Source organism: Chroicocephalus ridibundus, chromosome 1, assembly GCF_963924245.1.
Source record: "Chroicocephalus ridibundus chromosome 1, bChrRid1.1, whole genome shotgun sequence".
NCBI classification, from domain to species: Eukaryota; Metazoa; Chordata; class Aves; order Charadriiformes; family Laridae; genus Chroicocephalus; species Chroicocephalus ridibundus.
In genome coordinates this window covers 78166592-78185417 of record NC_086284.1, presented here as the reverse complement: position 1 = coordinate 78185417, position 18826 = coordinate 78166592, and the positions used below count along the sequence as shown (strand labels likewise).

At 39.2% G+C, this 18826-nt stretch overlaps 1 protein-coding gene across 3 annotated transcripts in view; it reads left to right on the top strand.

The window, feature by feature from the left end:
- DHRSX (dehydrogenase/reductase X-linked) overlaps positions 1-18826 on the top strand; it is a 168270-nt gene that overhangs the window by 42203 nt on the left and 107241 nt on the right. For all 3 annotated transcript variants that reach the window (XM_063340885.1, XM_063340893.1, XM_063340877.1), the window contains one exon: positions 10880-10948. In XM_063340885.1, coding sequence (XP_063196955.1) covers positions 10880-10948 — 69 coding nt within the window. The remainder of the gene's footprint in view (positions 1-10879; positions 10949-18826) is intronic.

Genomic DNA, 18826 nt, shown 5'->3' with positions numbered 1-18826 from the left:
AATGTTTTAAGTAACTTACTTTTAAATCCAATCTACCAATGGAATGAGGAAAACAAGCAGAAGTATGTTACCTTGCGGAACCTGAATAGGCACCGTATGAAAAGGCAGTGTGCTCACTCAGAGCATTTTCAGGAAGCAGTTGCACAGTGCTTTTACGGCTTCTTCCTTTCCAGTCCCAGCACTGGTGCACAAGACTGCTTTCCCCCGGTGATGGTCTCTCTCTGCGGATGCTAGTAGCCCTGCACTCAGCCTCTGGCTGGGAAAAAGATTGGTGTGAATGCTGAAATGATGAAAGTAATTTTCTATAGATTTCTTTGATAGATTTCATTGAGACTTTTTGCCAGGCTGCGATAGCATTACTCACAGTGAACAAGGCCTTCACTTCAGGAAAATCTCATGACAGACAGTGGACCCCTGGTAGGGAAAGCTACTGCCAGCGGTGAGTCTTCAGAGTATAGCCACACCAGGAGCTCCTGCTCCCTCCTATGCAATTTACTAATTGATAACTAAGCTTACAATTTGATTTTCAGTGAGAGAAGGTAAATGACACACCAGTTTTGGTGGCTACTGACCAGTAACTGATATTGAAGATGGTGTTTTGTATGCATTTACAAATAAATATGCTCTTAACAATAAGGACCCTGAAAATCAAGACATCTCAGTCATTTTTATGACCCCCAGTCATAAAACCCAGTAGGTTCAGCTCAGGTTCAGTGTTGGACACAGTTTTGTGAGTCTGAATTTAGATGGATTAGAAGCATAAACTCTTCATATTCCTTCCATCCTTCATCACTGGGGTTTAATTTTAAGAGGACTCTGTGAGTCCATGTTAAAATTGTTGACTTTAAAAAAGAGGGCTACAGTTTGATTTTTTCTGGTTTTTTTTCCTCAGTATATTAATAAAAGAAGGTTGTACAAAATGTGTGATAATATCTAATACAGAAGCTTTGATAATTCTATCTGATAATGGTGCATGAAATTGAAAAGATTTCCAGCTTGACAATGTTACATATATGCTGCTTGGTATAAAACACCAGGTTCAGGACAGTGTAATCAATCTTTAGTGTCTATCAGTGTCTCAATTTTCTAAGACAGGCTCACATTCTGAAGGAAACAGTCTCATTATATTTATATAGATGTATATATATTCAAGTGACTTATTTAAGCTATGCAATAAATGTAGTTCCATCACCAGACTCAGCACTTCTGTGTGACCTCTGTAAGCCCTGCAGGGGGCTAAACAAGAGACATTTCTGTCATCTCTTTCATTCACATTAGTTTCCAATTTTCAAGCTGGACTCTCTACACTATAAATCAGACAATTCTTATATTGTATAATACTACAAAGTGACTTTAGAAGGATGATTAAACCCTATCAAGATGGTGCAATTGTTCATTTTCAAAGACGGTTTGATTTAATTTCAATTACTGAAAATTTATATGGGATACTTTAATAGTCTTTTCTCAGTATACATAGATGTATTGGATCCTTGAGTTATAATTTCTTCTAGAAAAGTATTTATCTTCCTAATTTTAGCCAGGTTTTGTTAGGCCTGAATGAGTTAGTTAGGAAGTGTCAAAATTTCACCAGCCTTTTAAAAATGGTGATGGTTTCCTCTCTCTTGTATGAACACTGAGAAAAGCATGAAGATTGTCTTGTAATTTTCATTTAGTTCCGTTTTTAACATATCAGTACACTGTAATCAGGGTTATGAAAAACTCTATTTACAGCGCTGTCTGTTATTTCTACACTATGCATGTGCACACAGCTGCACACAGCCTTCCAAATCAGTAAGAATTTTGTTGAACCCTTTAGTCCCTAATTTATGTTCAAAGACTGTTACTGTCCTAGCTTTAAATAGTCTTTTTCCTTTTTAAAAAAATGCATTTTTTTATATAATTTTGAACATCTCACCTGTAAAATTTATGCATTTTTTTGATAATTGGCAGTGGTTTAAGACTACTTATTTATGAACAAACTCATTACAGCATTCCTTGGGACATCTGAAACTATTATTAAAGTAGTGACAAACATCTGAAAAGACATTTAGAACACAAGAATTCTCTTTTGGGGCAGTAATCTCCACTAGAAATGTAACTCAATCAACTGTGCAGGTGTATTGCATAGTAAAATACTTTGATTAACTGAGCTCAGCCATCATGTGGATGAGAGATTTCAGTTGATGTGGTTTGTTTGGATTTCTAGAAATCTTAAAGCAAAATTCCTTAAGGCTCTTAAGGACACTACGCAGCTCAAAGGATAAGTACAAATGTCATTACATTCATACCATAACATTCCATGTTATGACAGAACATAAACATACATGTTTATTTTTTTAGTGGAAAGGGTGTTACCACTGGAGTTCAACAGGGATATGTGTTAGAACCCATGCTTTCAACGTATAATTTTAGAGGAGGAGCAAAAACTGACATTGCAAGCCTTTCAAATTGTATTAGATTATTCAGGGTAATAAAGACCAGGGACGTGTGGGAAGAATTACAGGAAGACCATAAGAAGCTGGGTGTTAAAAAGCATGTGCAATTCAATGTAGAACAATATAGAGTGTGGACATGGGGAAAAATGGGGACATGGGGAAAAAAATCTTAACTCCGTAAAAAGAAATGATGGGTTCTGAGTTGACCGTCATCACTCAGGAGGAAGATCTTGGGGCTTCATAGACCATTCTATGAAAACTCAGTGCTCAATAGCTCCCAAGAACCAAAACAAATATTAGAAATTGTTAGGAAAGGAACAACAAAACAGACAGCATGAGTTTGTCACTGTATAAATCCTTCATGTGCCAGCACCTTAAATGCTGCGTTGAGTTCTGGTCTGCACGTTTCAAAATGTATAGCGCGGAAATGGAAATGGTTTAGAGGAAAAAAGCTTATCACAGGTATGGAGAAGTATCCTTATGAGAAGCAACCAAGTGGGCTTGGAGTCTTCAATCTGAAAATGAGATCAGTGAGATGCAACCACTGTTCACTCTCTCTTCTTAAAGAAGTGTGTAAAATAAACAGCTAGAAAGATACAGTGGTTATGAATAGTATGGAGATTATTACAAACTCAGTATAAATACAGTACCACCCATCAGAAAATAAATTAAAATTGTCTAAAATAAGCCCCTGTGATTAAAACCAAAATCTTTCAATAGCATAAAAGTATTTCTGGACTACTGTCTTCTGCATAGGACCTTAAACCATCCTTAGTATAGAAGACGTGTAAGTTGGGACACTGTGACTGTTGGGCAGTTTAAGAAAGGACATTGTGCATAGTCCAGTGAGTGTAACTTTTACATTGAAGAAAATGTCAAGTATTGTAAAAAAAACAGAGTTAAATACATTATGATAAATTTTGGAAGAGTTAGTGCATTTTTTTTACATGTATTTAATTTATTCATTAATCATTTATTAAATGCTTTGAAGAATTAAACAACCGTGTGAATTAATTTAATCTTGATTTTCAAAAGCTTTTGGCAAGGTTCATGCCAAAAGATTTTAAAGTGGCTAGCTTGTCTTGAGATAAGAAAAAGTTCTCTTGTAGATTAGTAACTGATTAGGAGACAGAATACAATATTTAGGAATTATTTGTCAGCTTTGGGATGGAGCAAAGTGACCCCATATCTCATAGGTGTATGTTCAGTACATTTATAAAAGATTGATACAGAAAAAAGAGTGAACCGTGAGATGATGCATTTTGCACAAATGTATTTAGAATAGTCAAATTAATTTGACTATCGATAATTGAGGGATTTGAGCATCTGACATGCAAGGAGAGGCTGAGAGAGCTGGGACTGTTCAGCCTGGCGAGGAGAAGGGTCGGGGTGACCTTTTTGGGTCTATAAATACCTGATGGAGACAGGAAAGAAGGTGGAGTCAGGGTCTGCTGAATGGTGCCTGTGACAGGACAAGAGGCAATTGGCACAAACCAAAAAATCAGGAAATTCCATTTAAGCATAAGAAAACACTTTTTTACATTGAGGGTGGTCGAACAGGCTGCCCAGAGAGGTTGTGGGGTCTTCATCCTCGGAGATACTCAAAACCTGACCAGACATGGTTCTGTGCAACCTTTTGTAGCAGGGGGTGGGACCGGATGGTCTCCAGAGGTGCCTTCCAGCCTCAGCCATCATGTGATCCTGTGAAATCTTAACTACCATGAAGAACAGGGAAGAATCTCACAATAATGAATGACTGGGTCATGAAGGGATGGATAAATAGTGAGTCTCAGTAAATGCAAATACTGCATATAAGGAAAACCTCCCCACCTATATATTTACAGCAATAGGATCTAAATTAACTACTACCACTCAAAAAAAAAATGTTGTGATTTACTGTTGAAAGCTCTCTGCAGAACATCTTTAATATTCAATGCCAGTACAAAACGGCAAATAAAATCTTATTACTTAGCAGGAAAGAAGATGAAAACAGGACAGGAAGCATCCCTCTTCCTTTGTAGAAATCATTGGTTCATCATGTTGTGAATACTCAAAAGGAGTCTGGTAAAACTGGAAAAAACAAGAGAGGGATGATGAGGAGGACGGGATGTCTCTGTGCTAATGAACAAAGGTTCTTCTGCTCGCAAACAGATGACTGAGGTGTGACATCATGCAATTATGAATGGTATAGAGAAAGTGAATGAGAAGTGGTTATTCTCCGTCTTATGGTACACAAAGTAGAGAACATCCAACAAAATAAATAAAAAAAACCCAAACCACCACTGAAGCACAACCTTTTTAATGTAATTAAGTGTGTCACAAAGTCACAGAGCTTGTTGTCCCAGAACCCTTTGGCGGCCAGGTGCTTGAATGAATTGAAAGTGCAATTAGATGAAGTATTGGAGGTAGGTTCATTGAGAGGCTGGGTGTCACCTGTGATTCAGGAAATCTCTGAAACTACTTGGTACTAGGAGGGTGTACCGGAAACATCACTCCTAGACTTATGCTCTCACTTATACTTTTTCCTTAAGCACCTGCTACAAGTTATTGTTGGAAACAAGGCACTTGTCTGGGTCTGTGTTTGGTTTGATAAACAGGGTAATTCTTAATTTCTTCTTGGAACAGCTGGGTTGCTGAAACCTAGGGTGAGAATGGTGATTTCTTTTCTCTCTGCAAACTGACATCCTCCTTCTTACTCAGTTTTGCTTCTTTTCTCAAAGGGACACTTCCAATGATATTTTTGCCTTTCATGTAAAAAAGACATGTATTTAATTATGACTGATGTATGATGAACCGGATGACAAAGGATGTGTGGTACCTCTAGACATAAGGAAGCTTTGTATCACTTTTTCATTTTTTTTTTTTTTTATGCCAGGTCACATCCTTATACCTGGCTTTATTGAATAACAAATTCACGACTTGGAAGTTTTATGGGCGAGACACCAGATCTATATTCCTTTTTCCTAAACAAGATTTATTTTTTTTTATTGAAAATGTTATCAATTTCTTTAAAAAACACTCATATTGTACTGAATTCAAATTTCTCATCCTCGGAGCTTTTTAGGGGCAGTCGTTCCTCTCTCTTAGGCACATGCTATTTGTTGTGCAGTGCCATGCCAACTCACAAAATCATTATCCTCATAATGCCAGCCGATAGAGTCATCATAGAATGGTTTGGGTTGGAAGAGACCTTAAAGATCATCTTGTTCCAAGCCGCCTGCCATGGGCAGGGACACCTCCCACTAGACCAGGCTGCTCCAAGCCCCATCCAACCTGGCCTTGAACACTTCCAGGGATGGGGCGTCCACAACTTCGCTGGGCAACCTGTTCCAGTGTCTCATCACCCTCACAGTAAAGAATTTCTTCCTAATATCTAATCTAAATCTCCCCTTTTTCAGTTTAAAACTGTTACCCCCCATCTCCCTGGAGCCTTCTCTTCTTCACCCCAACTGTCTCAGCCTGTCCTCATAGGAGAGGTGCTGCAGCCTTCTGATCATCTTTGTGGACCTCCCCTGGACCCACTGCAACAGGTTCATGTCCTTATGTTTGGGGCCCCAGAGCTGGACACAGTACTCCAGGTAGGGTCTTACAAGAGTGGAGTAGGGGGGCAGAATCACCTCCCTCGACCTGCTGGCCACACTTCTTTTGATGCAGCCCAGGATATGGCTGGCAGACTTTGTTTTTCTCTTGAGTCTTTGGGTGCCCTTGCGAGCCCTGTCTCCAGGCCAGCACTCCAATGAAATCAGTTCCCCTTCAACCACAATGAGGATTATGCTACTTTGAGGAGGCACCTAATTCAAATGTGCATCTGGAATCTTTTTTATATTCTGTTGCACAAAGGCAGCTAACAATCACCCTCTGCAACTCCTTAATCAGATGGTAAACATTTATACAGAATTTATTACCATACCGTCAAGCTTCTCCTGGTAATACACTTAATACACTTAATGCACAGGGTGGCTCTTAGGTTCCAGGTTGGAGCGGTCGGGTGTTTCTCACTGTGTCCTGGGTGGTTTGCATTTTCTTAGTGTTCATCTCAAAATTTTTTTATTTGTGTTTCATTTTCTGTTATCTGGCTGAAAGTCGAGACGTTCTCCTCCTCCTATCTTTGGATTTTGGGATTTCTGGGTTTATTCTCTCCAGGCAACCTTAAGCTTTACAGGCTGCATCATTGTTCGTAGACTATTTTAAATTTCTTTATAACACCCTACAGTATGTTCCCTTGAAACATCAAGATTACATATTCCTATTTTAGCAAAACACAAATTGGAAAAGATGTTGGTTTTTTTTTTAATCAGGATCAGTTTTGTACATAAATTATGTGCATGAGTAGCACTTATTCTTTTGGAGAGATTTTCACATTCAAAGAAATTTAAAATATTGTATAAAGATTACATATAGAGGTATCAGGACCTCTTACCTAGTGACAGTGTAAACGTTTCCCATGCTGGGTTTCTATGGGGTGTGTTCTTGCCATCCTTATTCAGGTTGAGCAATCCTCTGTGACAATTCTATTGAAATCCCTGAAATGACTTTTCAGAGTTAGGATCTACTGAAGTGATTAAGATGACAGAGGGTCATCTTAAGGGTAAGATCCAAAGCCTATTGCTGCTGGTAAGAATTTTTCTATGTACTTCTGTGGTGGCTTTAGATCAACATGCTTTGACTTGTGGTGTTTGTGTAGATGAATGTTGAAGAGGAGAGTCTTTTTTTTTTTTGACTAAAAGTTGTGTTTAAATCTATTTTCTGTATCTTTTTTCAACATGAGTTTCAGTACTTTACTAAGAATTAGAATTTTTCATGCCATTAAAATGACATCTTATTTTATACAGGAGCATCCATTCAGACTTGAATTTGTTTTTACGTTATTAGTTTTATTTTCAGAATTGATTGGAGTCAGCAGTGTTCTTGAATCAGTCTCCCCTGAATTTTTCACTATTCTGTGGGGACTTAGTAGAAGAAAAACATCAGATAAGGCACTGAACAGCTTGCATAAACAGTTCTTGAGACAACTATATCTATTTTGAGTTCCCAATAGACACTCTAAATTAGCATGCAAAGCAAGATTATTACAGTTTTGGGTACTTTGATGATCTAAGCTCTCAAGACATTGAATCCCTTTTTCTCAAGGCTTTTGTTTAGGTTCCGTCACTGCATAAAAAACCACGGTCTGTCTTCTCTTTCTTATCTTCGCCTCCAAGTCTGGAATCCAGAGTAGGCAGATCTTATGCTACAGATGCTATAGCGCTGAAAATGGGTAAATTCTGGCATGGATAAATTCTGGCATGTTGAACATATTAAAAATTTTGGTGAATCATTGACAAAAAGTCCAGCCAGAGGATATTCCTGTGTATCACAGTTTTTAAAAGAATCACTACCAATACACTACTGAGGATCTAAACCAGCTGATAGTGGTAAGAATTTGACCCTTGTATAGTAAACTGTCCCCCTCCTTAGTTTAGGGCATTGTACTCCTCTTCAGTATGCTGTAAGGTTGTGGCCCTCAGTGACACATCTTCATCAACAAGATACGAATTATTTTTGATTTTTTCCAACCTAAAGCCAGTCGTGTTAGCTTGGTGACTTAAAAAGTATTTTGTGAATTTCAAATAATTAATGTAGCACTTAAAAGGAGGTTTTTCTTTTTCATGCCTACCACTTACTTTGCTTAGAGCATTCCAGAAGGATGTACTAGGAGAGAAACACTACAACAGTGCAAAGTCCCTTTCCTCTCCCACCCATCCTCAGCAAGGGGATGCTGATCTCCCTAAGCTAACTCAGAAGTGTAGATTACTCCCCCAGTCTTACGGTATCTTTCTGATATTTGTGTCTTTGAACTTTTTTTAAGGATTTTGGTCATTATTTCTGTGTCTTTATTCTTTCTTGCAGGATCTTATTTGAAAGAAGTGTTTCAAAAGCCTCTATTACAGTAGCAGCTTTCACTGAGGTTATTTCAATTTTGTGATACTCCAGGTTCCAGAATCTGGTTTTCAAACTCTTTGTTGAATCAGGCTGGAAACAGACATTTGAAGTGACTGTTTAGCAAAATAATTATTTTTTCCCAGTGGTCTAGAGTGAAAAATATGCAAATATGAATAAAATGAGCTCATTTGGAAGGCACTGAGCTTTAATGAATAACCATTTATATAACAGCAAAATAAAGCAAATTAAAAATTGTTGTGTACACAAGCTCTTTTAAAAGAACAAATTAAGTGAACATACTGAGAGTTAAATCAAGACACTGGAGGCTTTAATAAGCCTGTTCTCTGCATGAGGAGTGCTGAATGAAAGAGGAATCAAATAAGACCTTCATACAATTGGCACCAAAGTATTTTTGTTTCTAGCCTAACTCTATCCATTGTAATAACACATTGAGTTTGAAATCTTACTCTAGTACATCACTTGAGGTGAAACAGTGAGGAAAATTGATCCCTTGCCCGTAACTCCTGTGCACAGATTTCCCCAGAAATGGCAGTTTCACTGGAGGGTTTGTTTGTTGACATTGCATCTATATCTGTAAATTAGCATCAGGCTGAATGTTTCTGTTCTGTACAAGGTTGGATGGTTTCAAAGGAGAAAAAAAAAAACAACAGCAAGAAGAAAATACTGCAAATGTCTGCTTTGTGGTTTTTTTCTTTTCCTTCTTTCTTTCTTTCTTTCTTTCTTTCTTTCTTTCTTTCTTTCTTTCTTTCTTTCTTTCTTTCTTTCTTTCTTTCTTTCTTTCTTTCTTTCTTTCTTTCTTTCTTTCTTTCTTTCTTTCTTTCTTTCTTTCTTTCTTTCTTTCTTTCTTTCCTTCTTTCTTTCCTTCTTTCTTTCCTTCTTTCCTTCTTTCTTTCTTTCTTTCTTTCTTTCTTTCTTTCTTTCTTTCTTCCTTCCTTCCTTCCTTCCTTCCTTCCTTCCTTCCTTCCTTCCTTTCCTTCCTTTCCTTCTTTCTTTCATTCTTTTCTTTCTTTCTTTCATTCTTTCTTTCTTTCTTTTTCTCAGTCTGAGCAATATAATTCCAGAGTTAGTAAAATTTATGGAGAACACTTATAGACCAGTATGACTCTATGTTTTATGTGAAAATTATTTTCTTTCATATCTGGAATGCTGAATGTCTTTATTTTGGCTACATTTATGTAAATATTGAGTCCTTTTGCATATCTTGAAAACAAACATGTATTGCAAATAATTTTTTTCACTGCAGAAGCACAACAAAAACTCCATCCTCAAAAGAATGCATTAGCCTACCTCCTCAAAGTCATCAGGCTGTCCCAAAAATCTCCGTGTAGTGCTCTGAGCCTTCAGCTAGTGCAACGGATGGATGACACATGATCTATCTCAAAGGGCTTACTCCCACTTTTTGGATACATTATCTGTGAGATCAAATTAATCCAGTTTAGTACCTCTATGAAGCATGTTCTAACATCTTAAAGTAAATACGAGCGCATACCAACTAATGTGAGGAGGAGGTTGAACCAGATGACCTCCTGAGGTCACTTCCAAGTTCAGTTCATTCTGTGATGCTGTGATTCTTTCCTTATATTTGATAGAGCTAATTCACTGTTGCTAAAAAAAAAGAAAAAAAAAAGGTGAGAAAAAAAGGGGAAAACCTGAAATTTCTGCTACATACCTAACAAGTGAATGAGAGGACAGGACACTTGTAGAGGGTCACAAGATAAAGCCAATACAGAAAGCAAGGCAGAGGTTTATATAATCAGGAAATGGAGAAGGCAACTTCATTAAATTCATAAGATATATCAGTATTTATATCCGATTTAGATAATAAAAAATAGGTATTTTGATGCGTCACGCTATGGAAAATGTTTCTGGATGGATAAATGGATTGTTAAACTTCATTAAAAAAATGTAACTTGTACTACCAAGCACAATATTTTTCTTGCGCTTGTGTTTTTTCCTTTGATATAAGTTACTATAAAAGAATTGCAAACAAATGTCAGAGAATTATTAACTGTCCACCTAAGCTGAATGGCACAACAGGCATTTATTTGATGTTTAATTGTGTTTTCTGTTAGCGCTGATAAAACTTTTCCTGAGCATTCAGGCCGGAGTAGTGGGGCCTTTCCTCCAGCTGTGAAATTCTTCATTTTGGAAAAGGAGCAAGGGGAGGTCTGCTCTAAACTATAGTGAAGCTTTTGTAGAATCTGGATGTGATATAATTCATTTGGCTCACAGATCTGCATCTCAGTTCAGCTGGCCCAGCCAGCAGATGGTCACATCTTGTATGAATAAATGAGAGAAAGAGGCAGAACTTGTGTGAACAACAGTGCATTTGTACAGCCCTCTTCAAAAACCTCTGCTGACTGACAGTAACATATCACACCTTTTCACTTAAAACTTCATACTGGTTTTACACTGTGGTTAGCCCTTCATAGTGTAATGCTTATATTCACTGTCCTTAAGTTTATTGCATCACTAATTTTCCATTTTCTGTATTGTAACAGCTGGAAACAGTGAGAATGAGGGCCAAGAAGCAGTGAGGAAAATACAAGAAGAAGCTTTGACTGGAAAAGGTACCATACTATATCATTTTCTTTAAGGAATTCGTTTTGTTCCTCTCTTTTTGTTGGTTTCTTCTTTTATATGAGGTTGCCTTCCGTATTGTTAGACTTTTTTTAGTTTGGGGAAACTAATTCTTTCAGTAAATCTGACACAAGGTAAAATGAGTAGGATATTTTAAAAAAATGTTTTCAGTTTTGTTTGACTTCTTTACTGTAGTCATCGCAAAAGGGCTGCTTGCAAGTTACAGTCTGTCTGCGCGTGTGTATGGGCACAATGATTTAATAGCTGGGCAGAAAATCAGAATACTAGTCATTTCTGCTAAGGGGAGGATGACAGCAGGTAAGAGTGGGTGTGCTCTTTTTCATTGCTGGTCTTGCCTCTCATCATGTGTATAATCCCATAAAAAAGTGATTTTTTGAGGGGGTAAGAGGTTTCTAAAAGAACTCTTTTTCATTGCTGGTCTTGCCTCTCATCATGTGTATAATCCCATAAAAAAGTGATTTTTGGGGGGGGTAAGAGGTTTCTAAAAGAACAGGGCTGTCCAGTTGTGTTATTTGACGTATGTCGAGAGTTTATGATCCTTCACAGAATAAAACTTCTTAAAAATAGATGGACCTTTCACATCAAGATAAAATTCCTATGTTTTTGTGGTTCTTCTGTTTTTTTCTTTTAATTTGATGAGCGATCATCCTGGGGGAGGCATAAAGAGAGCATAGCTTGATAACTATGAGAAAAGGCATATTGCGCACTATCTATCTGCTGTGCGATTATAATTTGCAATTTATGGTGGAGGTTAGTGCATCTAATATTTCCATCTCTTGGATTCACTGGGTGTAGTTCCTAGTAGCGTATGATGATTCACTGCTGCCACTTTGATGTATCATTTCTTGGCAAAATAATAGGGCAGTGCTGCTACTCCACCCTCTATTTAGGATCTTCATGGCTTCTTCTGAGATCTCATTCTGGTTTTGTGCCTCTAATAATTACTGTTATGATGATCAAAATACGTTAATTATTGTGTTAAAAAACCCTTTCATTAAGATTTATCTTTTGACTTAAATAAATGTGCACCCATCATAGCCTCAGGATACATGTATGCTAGTTAGAAGCATCATAAATTAAGGCACAATCAGAAGGATCATGAAAGGAAAAAGGTAATTATTACATCGTTTAAATCTTCTGCTGGAAGTTTCTGTACAGAGACCAAAACTATTTGGAATTAATTACATCACATGACCTGCCTGAATCTGAATAAACCAGGGTTTGTCTTATTTTCTCAGATCTGTGTGATCACAGGCTTTTCTAGCACCCCAGTCTTTCTTGATTTTTCTGAATGAAGTAAGCTCTAACCTTCAGTTATAAACTTTGTCAAGATACAGCTGGCAGTTTGAGGAAGCTGAAAGTGTATCTAAAGTTGACTGAAGTTGTTCCTCATTGTAATTATAATGACTGAGGCTTTAGTAATCTCAGGTCCTGATAGATTTGGCCTAAAAACAAACTGGAAGAGTATTGCCTTTTCAGAATTTCTCACGGACTGGGGGATATTTGTATTTACAAATGCATTATCCTGTACAAAGGACATCTGTGAATCTGAGCAGTATTTTGTGTTGATTTTGCACTTTGCTTTGTAATGGGATGTGTGTGCAGATACTGTGACCAAGACTAGGCTGTGCGAATATATCACTTTTTCAAAAGCTACAATTCAATATCTGTTTATTCACTGCATAAAAACATTATCAGTTATCTTGACCTTTCCCCCCCTTTTTTTAAGCATTTTTTGTGGACCATATAAAAAAACTGCTTACAGAAACTGTTCCCATTTGGAACATTGGACTCTTGAAGGAGAACTACTCCCAACAGTATTGCTCAGCAGCCAGCGTGATCAAGGATTGGGACAATATAGGTCCCAATCCTTCTTTTACTGAGGATAAACTATATGAGTGGGTGCCATCAGTTTGCTATCCAGATCTCAGATCTCTAATAAGGAGGAAAATCTCTTTTCTTGTTAGCAGGTTAGACAGCAAAAGGGAGCAAGAGACCTTGTCCTCTCCTTGTTGCCTGGCTGAGCTATACGTAGCACAAACAACCCCAGAGACAGCTCTGGGAAAAGGCCAGGCTTGTTGAATGCATGTAATTACAGTGTTTTTAAGCCGATATCATCATTCTGTGTTTTGGCCCACTGTCTGTCTGGAGCTCTGTCTGCTAGGGCAAGTAGTTTTATTTGACATAATCTACAGTTAGTTCAGGGACAAGTGAGATTCAAAGCATGTACGTAAGTGCTGATGAGCAATAATGCGTTAACAAAGAAGGATAAAGGATAATAATAAAAAGGCTATGCACACAGATGATGCTTTTTTGCGGCAGCATGGCGAGACATGAGGAAAAGACTGACAAAACTTCTGAATACAGGGAGGCAGGAAGCCTGGTTTCCCATGCTGGAGGCATTCAAACCAGAGCCAATGCCAAAAGATGGTAGCATATTGGAGAGGAAAGCAGTTGCGGCCATTCTCCTACAAGGCAGCAATGCTAAATGACACAGAAAATCTAAGCAATGTATCACATCACCTCTTACCACCACCCATCCTCTCCCATGGTGCTACACCACAAACCTCCTTCGTTCCTCTCCCTGCTGATTCCAGACTGTTTAGGTGTCTTCCTTGGTTTTGGGTATCTATCTGTGGTGAGTTACCTATTGCGAAGTGTAAAGAGTGAGAAAGGACATAGGCAGCCGAGGGGAAGAGAATGAGGGGAAGAGAATAAGGGGAAGAGAGTAAGGTCCTTGGGGCATGATAGACCCAATTCACTTGACCATCAGAACCTCCTCCATGATAAAGCAGTGAAAGCCCTCATATAGCCAGAGCAGATCAGAAGTGCTGCATTGTCATTAAAATTATCACATGGGCACTATTTCCAAAAGACCAAGGGCAACAGATTGCTATGCTCTGAATCATAAAGCTGGGAGAAGCCAGAATGATGTGGGCATTTATCTTGCTTCCATTTGTTAAATTGGGAACTTGTGTTGTTAATAGTAGTAATTATATGGCTGGGAAAATTGTTGATGGCTAGGGATTACCACAGAGATATTCTAATTGTGTAAGTAAATCTCTGTAATTTACGCGTAGGGTGTGTCTGTGTTAGTGTGTTCATTCGTTAGATCAGGAGAGCGCTTTTCAGGCAACGCTTAACTGTTGCCCGCTTGCTGAGCATGGGTTCGCATCAGGAAGAGCACCGCAGGTCCTGACCTGGATTTTCTTTGGGCAGAACTAGCCTGGGAGGTGAGCTGTAGCAGTAACAGAGCATTAGTGCACGAGAGCAAACTTAGAGCTTATCTGAACTAGAGAGTCCCAACAACCTGTAGAAGTGCCTACATCAAGTGACCAGCACAAAATGAGCTCTAGAGATTGACTTCCATTGTTCCAAACCGCTTGTTAATGTAGCCATAACTGTAGGTACCAGTCCTGAACAAACTACATTGAGTTATGGAATTGGGAAGTTTCTGTGATAAACTCAACTCTCAATGATACTAGGAAAAAACTTTCCAGGTACATAATAGAGTATATCTCCTGACTCAGTTACCCTCAGTTTACATCTCTGCAAATGAAAGCTGGTTTTAGCCTGATGATTACAAACATACAAATGTTGGAAACTAATATATAAACATGAATGAAAGCTTCATTCATTCCATCATAGGTTCATGAATGCCAATGGAATCAGCAATTAGCAAAAGTTTATGCATAAATATCACTTAGCACAGTACCAAGGAAAGGCTCTCACAACTGCAGTGTAGGAGCTGGAGTTGCAGTTTGAGTAGACTCAAAGGAGAAAAAAATTAAAAGTTAGTGAGAAAACAGGGTGTAAAAGTCATATTAAGCACAGACCTCTTCAAAAGAAGAAGCCTGTGTTTAATCTCACCCAACGTTTTTGTGGCAATTCAAATAAAACCACAATCATAAAACTACACACTAAATCTACAGCATTCATGAGACTTCCATTTGAAGCCAGGTGAGAAAGGAAGAAGAGACTTTCTCCCTCGGAGACAGAGAAATGCAGAGGTTAGCACAGTAGCAACCAAATCGTGTCATTTACAGTCTGACCCACATCAAGACAGTGTGTGCCAAGCTGTAGGAGGAATGATATCACCTTTAAAACACTGCAGTTCGTGTGCATTCAACAAGCCTGGCTTTTTCCCAGAGCTTTCTCTTGGGATGTTTGTGCTACATGTGGCTCAGCCAGGGAATAAGGAGATGACAAGGTCTCTTTCTCCCTTTTGCAGTACAACCTGGTAATGAGCAAGGAGATTTTCCTTGTTAGTAGGGATCTGAGATCGAAGAGTTTACCCAAAAGAAGAAGGGGTAATCTAGCTGATAGGTACCAAGCGTAATTGCAGAATAACTCAAAGGTGACGCTTGCTGTATGTCAGGCACCAGTTTTAACAATACAGTCCATGTTTTTCCACTTTGTACCAGACTGTTAGTTTTTGGCTTTCCCTGCAGGCTAGAAAAAGCCAGCTGCTGATATTTCCCAAATTCTCAAACTTCTAAATTTGTTTTTGCCCAAGAGTCAATGGTTGTATTCCCAGCACATGGGCCAGAGCTGTGTAACCCAGTTCAGCAAAGACCGATGCCTTGTTAAAACGTACGAAAATGTCACCCAGGACTTTTTCTTTGATATGGTACGTCAAAGATGTCGTTATGGAAGTGATCATCCAAAAATAGTAGAAAATATTTGTGGTTGAGACGTATTCTCTGTAAGTCTGCATAAGCATGTACGAGTTTATACTTGTTGTGTCAGATTTGCTTTTCATGGTGTAGGTTTGAGGTGTAAAAGTGTAACATCCTGAGCTTGTGGCAAGACCTGACGTGGCTACTTTGTCCCTTATACCACATCCTGCCATTGGCATATCCTTTCTCTACCACTGATGATGCTGAAAGACCTGTAGGATCGGTTTAAAGAGTTTCCTAGCAATAAAAGTGCAGTTTCCACCTACGTGGTTTATTTTTTTTATGCTGATGCATTATCTCCAGTACTTAGCTTTGGCAGGTCAAGGACTGCCCTCCGTTAGAGTTGTATAACTGAATGCCAGGCTCATGAAGACACCTTGAAAGACAAGGGTGGTGATATGAGTGAGGAGTAAAGAAGTCTCGATCTGACAGTACACCACTTTGCAGGACCCTGCGTGGAACTGCAGAGCTCTTCTGCTTTGTCACTTGATAACAGGTATAAGAATCTTGCCTAAACATTAAGGTTTCTTTTCTTTCCATAGCCTCATCTATGGTTATATCAAATATATTCAAGCCATATGAAAATATTTGAAGCTTGAAAAATATTGGATGTGTTAAACTTAATCTAAGTCTGTAAAGACTTCATCCTCCACATGCTCAAGGGATGGAAGATGCCTTTCTAGGGTCCAAGAAAGTAATTCAGGTGCTAATACAGTTTCTCTGTGCTCATAGCACTTAATGTCCCTTACCCAGTAAAGTTGGTGACGTTTTGCTCTGTATTAAGCAGGAAAGATTTTAATCCACAGCAAGGTATCTCCAGAGCCCTCTGGTAAAATCATTTAGGTGAATAGTTTGCAAATCAATTGTCCTGCTTTTCTGTTTGTTTTACATAATACTTTGATGCAAAAACATGGTTAAATTCATTAAGCCTGTTGCTCTTGCGTTTTTTGTTCTCCTTTTGACTGTCAGCGTAACATGTTACAAGATTTTTCCCCTCGTGTTTACAGACATTTAAAACAATAGAGAATCCCCTATTTTTTGTGGTTCTTAAGACACTTTGGAAATTGAGTTGTCATATTAACAAGGTGGCAATTCAGACATTAAAAGCAAAACGAATATGGTTCACAGAGCTAAAGATGAGCTGCAGATCTGGATAGTGAGATGGAGATAAAGTCTTTCAAATATAAAGTGTATTCATAATGCAGGCACAAGCTCTGCCTGTTAGTTTCCTAAATTCCCATTTCCATTGGAAATGTGAAACATATTTCATTAACAGGCTCTGCCATTAGGAAACATGATTTTCTCTTATTTAAATTATTTCTAATTGAAACTTAAGAGACAAAGAAGTGCACAGGTGTAGCTCTAGGCAGAATAACAAAGTCCTTTCAGATGTCTTGAAATGATTTTCTGACTGTAAATCACTGAAGCTTTGTGTGACTAATGGGACCCGAGCTCCAAGGTTAGGATTTTGCTGATTGTGCTGCCCTACTGAAGGCAAACCAGAGCAAAAAATGAAATTGCCTCTGCAAGGCCTGAAAAAGCTCCCATTTCACCCTTTTACAGGATTTTGATCCTCTTTTATGTAGCTGTAGAACCATGATGTCAAGCAGTGGCCAGATAGAGGTGCTCCTGGGTTTGACACCTCCCATAGTATGCCATTATTTTTTTCGGCTGAAGCAGTATTTGCATGCGGGTTGTGTGAGCTATTTCCAGACCTTGTCTGTTCTCAAGAAAATTGCCAGCAAATACTGAAAGAGAAAACCAAGAAAAATGGTGATTTGTTTTCTCTCTTGCATGCTTTCATATCTCTCTTCCAATATCTACTTTATATAATCCTGGCTTCTGTGGGTCACATGTAAGGCTTTAGAAGTTAATTTGCTTATAACAAGTAGAGTATTTTCTGTGCAAATGCCATTGGCGTCTATGCTAGGTATTCAGCTGCCAGGAGCACAGAGAACTTGCAGCCTGAACTAAACATGGGAAAACCAGAGCCTATATTTGAAGTACTTACGGGCTGTGCATGAAACCCTACAGGTGTGAGCTGCACATGAACCAACAGACTGTGGTCTACCTGAGTGTGGTAGTCTTTCCTTGTGCTAGTCTTTCCTTGTCTGCTCCATCCTTGCAGCAGCACGGTGAGGCTCCAGAGAGAGCACAGACAGACAGGAACCTGTGCTCCTCTGCACAGAAGCTGGGGGCTTCTGAACTGGAGGTCTGTGAAAAGTTAGTTTTCCAACCTATAATCTTGCAGGCTTTCTCCTAGCTTATATTTACACTTGAAAGTTGCGTCCTCTAGATGGTCGCATGCAGAGAGTGGTGGTCAATGGCTTGAAGTCAGGTGGAGAGGGGTGAGAAGTGGTGCCCCTCAGGGATCCGTACTGGGACTGTTGCTGTTCAATATCTTCATCAATGATTTAGACAGTGGGATCAAGTGCACCCTCAGCAAGTTTGAAGATGATACCAAGCTGAGTGGTGCGGTTGACATGCCAGAGGGACAGGATGTCATCCAGAGGGACCTGGACAAGCTAGAGAGGTGGGCACGGGCAAACCTCATGAAGTTGAACAAGGCCAAGTGCAAGGTCCTACACTTGGGTCGGAACAATCCTCGTTATCAATACAGGCTGGGGAATGATGTGATAGAGAGCAGCCCTGTGGAAAAGGACTTGAGGGTACTGGTGGATGAAAAGCTGGACATGAGCCAACAATGTGTGCTTGCAGTCCAGAAGGCCAATTGCACCTGGGTTGCATCAAAAGAACCACGGCCAGCAGACCCAGAGAGGTGATTCTCCCCCTCTACTCTGCTCTGGTGAGACCCCATCTGGAGTACTGTGTCCAGCTCTGGAGCCCTCAGCACAAGAAGGACAGGGACCTGTTGGAGTGGGTCCAGAGGAGGGCCACGAAGATGATCAAAGGGCTGGAGCACCTCTCCTATGAGGACAGGCTGAGGGAGTTGGGGTTGTTGAGCCTGGAGAAGAGAAGGCTCTGGGGAGACCTTATAGTGGTCTTCCAGTACCTGAAGGGGGCCTAAAAGAAAGCTGGGGAGAGGCTGTTTGCAAGGGCATGTAGCGATAGGAAGAGGGGCAATGGCTTTAAACTAGAGCAGGGTAGGTTTAGATTAGACATTAGGAAGAAGTTCTTTACAATGAGGGTGGTGAGACACTGGAACAG